The sequence below is a fragment of the Rhinopithecus bieti genome, unplaced genomic scaffold (assembly GCF_001698545.2).
Source record: "Rhinopithecus bieti isolate Rb0 unplaced genomic scaffold, ASM169854v2 scaffold_34319, whole genome shotgun sequence".
NCBI classification, from domain to species: Eukaryota; Metazoa; Chordata; class Mammalia; order Primates; family Cercopithecidae; genus Rhinopithecus; species Rhinopithecus bieti.
In genome coordinates, this window is record NW_016814429.1 from 108,040 (window position 1) to 110,865 (window position 2,826).

Sequence of the window (2,826 nt, forward strand, 5' to 3'; positions counted from 1 at the left end):
TTTTTTTTGTAGAGACAGGGTTTCATCACGTTGGCCAGGCTGTTCTCAAACTCCTGACCTCAAAATGATCCACCCGCCTAAGCCTCCCAAAGTGCTGGGATTACAGACGAGAGCCACCGCACGCAACCTGTAGCTATTTTAAATGCTTTGGTTTCTACCAAATTGGAAGAATCTGAGCAAAGGTGAGACGTGATCTGACTTACATATTAAAAGGATCCTTTTGCCTGCTGTGATAAGAATAGACTGTGAGAAGGACAAAGGTGGAAGCAGGGAGACCAGTTAGGAGGCTATTGCCACGATCCAGGTAATGGGCACTGGTGGTTCAGATGAAGAGCAGGGCAGCAAAGGTGGGGGAAGCACTCGGAGTCTAGATAGGCTTGAAACACAGAGCACAAAGAATTTGCTGACGAATTAGATGTTTTATACGAGAAAAGGAGAAGACTCAAGGATGATACCAAGGTTTTGTCCTGAGCAACTAGAAGAACAGAATTGCATAACTGAGATTGCAAGAGATAAAATTATGGAAGCATTAACAGAATATATAATATCATATATTACATAATAATAATATAGAATAACATTTTCATAGTCTTGGATTGGGGAAAGCTTGCCTAAGGAAGGCACAAAACTCAGAAGCTGCAAAGTAAACAATTGATAGATTAAAACATAATAAAATTTCTTTATGGTGAAAACATAAAATTAAAAGGAAAGTGATAGATCAGAAGAAAATATTTATAACATAGACACCAAACCCAGGGTAAGATTCATAATATATAAATGGTACTTCTATAATATCAGAAGACAGATAACCCAGTGGAAAAATGGACCAAGGTTGTAAACAAGCAATTCACAGGGAAAGGAATACCAGTTAGGCCAATAAACCTCTACAAAGATGCCCAACCACATTACAGAAATACAAATAAAAGCAACAACGCGATACCAATTTTCACCCATGATAGTAGTAAAAATAAAAGGCTGAGGACCACAGAGGAGGTTTACAGAAAAAATAAATAAACAAAAGACTGATAATTTTCATTGCCAACAAGGCTGTGGAGAAGAAGGCACTCTCATACACTCTTAATGGAGGTATGGTTTGTAAAGAATTTCTGGCAGACAATTATGCAGTCTACCAAAAATGTAAACTATATACCCTTTGATCAAGCAATTCCATTTCTAGGGACCTAATCTACAATAATAATCACACAAGTGGGCAGATCTAGACAAAAGGATGTTCATTGCACCATTGTCAATAATATTGAAAAACTGGAAACCATCTAAGAATTTACCAATAAGAGAATTATTAAATAAATTGAGGTACATTCATATCATGAAATACCATGCAGCCTTAACATGGACAAGGTTGATCTATAGATGCAGTTGGACATAGTGACAAAGAATAAAAATACTTTTTTTAAGGGAGAAAAGCAAATTATAGAACAAAACATATAGTATTATCTTTATGTTTTAAAAAACCTCATGTGTGTATGTGTGTGTGTGTGCTTGTGCATGTGTACATGCATAGAAAACGGTCTGAGAAAATGCTAAACTCCTGTTCCTTGTGAGCCTGGGAAAGGGATTACATGTGTGAGTGAATGAATGGGACTTTTTTCCCTCTGTATCCTTGTTTGTCCTTTGAAAACCATTTACTATCAAAATGTATTACTTTTGTAATTTTTAAGTTAAAAAGTAGGGACAAATCAGATATCACATATTTCTGAAAGTTCCCAAGGAAGAATACTGGGGGCAGTAGCATATTTGTTACATTACAATCACACTGTGCCATTGTGTGGTGTGATAGGAACAGCTTCTAATGTGTGCTATGACCTCGGCAAAGGCACAGCATTTTTTTAGCCTCAGTTTTCTTATATAGAAAATGTAGGTAATACCTGACTTATTTGTTGTATTGGAAAGCTGCAAAGATAAAATGGAAAATTAGTTTAAAAATTACAAAGCTCTGTAAAACTGCAAAGGATATTTAACATTTCATGTCCTAGTTAATGACCCACTTTTTAAAGCAATAGTTAACATCAAAAATTCAGGTCCAAACAGAGAATTCTGAATTCTCTTTTAGAGTTTGTTATAACAGAATTCTTCCTGTCCTGGTTAGTCTTACATAGCAGCAGTATAGGTATTTTACTTAAATATTCCAGAGTGTTTTGTGTTTGCACGAGAGATTTTGGTGCAGATGGGTTTGGGCAACATCCTTAAATCATACCCTCTACTGCACTCATCTTAGGGCCAACCAGCTCGGACATACTGAATTAATTAGCAAGCTCTTACCTAGCACCTACTTTGTGCCTAGTAATCCCCTGTGGGTAGGTGACCAGACACCCAGGTTTGTCTGGCACTGTCACTGTTTATGCTGTCTTTCCCAGGTAATTGCTAATAGTGCCCCTTTCACTTTCAAAAGTGTCCTAGTTTTAATGATCAATGGTCACTCTACTATAATCACCTATGGGGCATGGAAGGAAACACAGGAAGCCTCTGGCTTACAAACGCCAGACTTACAAACTTCGCTCCCCATTCCAGCTCCTCACCACTGGAAATGCGGGTATTACTTCCAGGGTGGGGGGCATTGTGAAAACTGGGGGTCTTTTAGAGACTTGGTAGACTTAGAAGTCAAGGCAGAACCAAGCCTGAGAAGAGGTGGTATGGATCGCCAGAGGCCCAACCTACAAGTTGTCCTTCTTTGCAAAATCTTCTCCCTCAGACTATTTCTCTTTATTGCATTGCCTAATCCTCCTGGTCAGAGATTTATTTGAGGAAAATAAGCAATTTTTTTGTTGTTGTTGTTTGGTTTTTTTTGTTTTTGTTTTTTTTTTTTTT

At 37.6% G+C, this 2,826-nt stretch overlaps 1 protein-coding gene across 1 annotated transcript in view; it reads left to right on the top strand.

Annotated features, from left to right (window-relative positions):
* The window catches only part of LOC108514206 (dynactin subunit 4), an 18,014-nt gene extending 15,252 nt beyond the window's left edge, over nt 1-2,762 (top strand). The window contains exons 3-4 of the mRNA XM_017850279.1: nt 83-90; nt 2,600-2,762. Coding sequence (XP_017705768.1) covers nt 83-90; nt 2,600-2,762 — 171 coding nt within the window. The remainder of the gene's footprint in view (nt 1-82; nt 91-2,599) is intronic.
* Nucleotides 2,763-2,826: the final 64 nt, after the last annotated feature.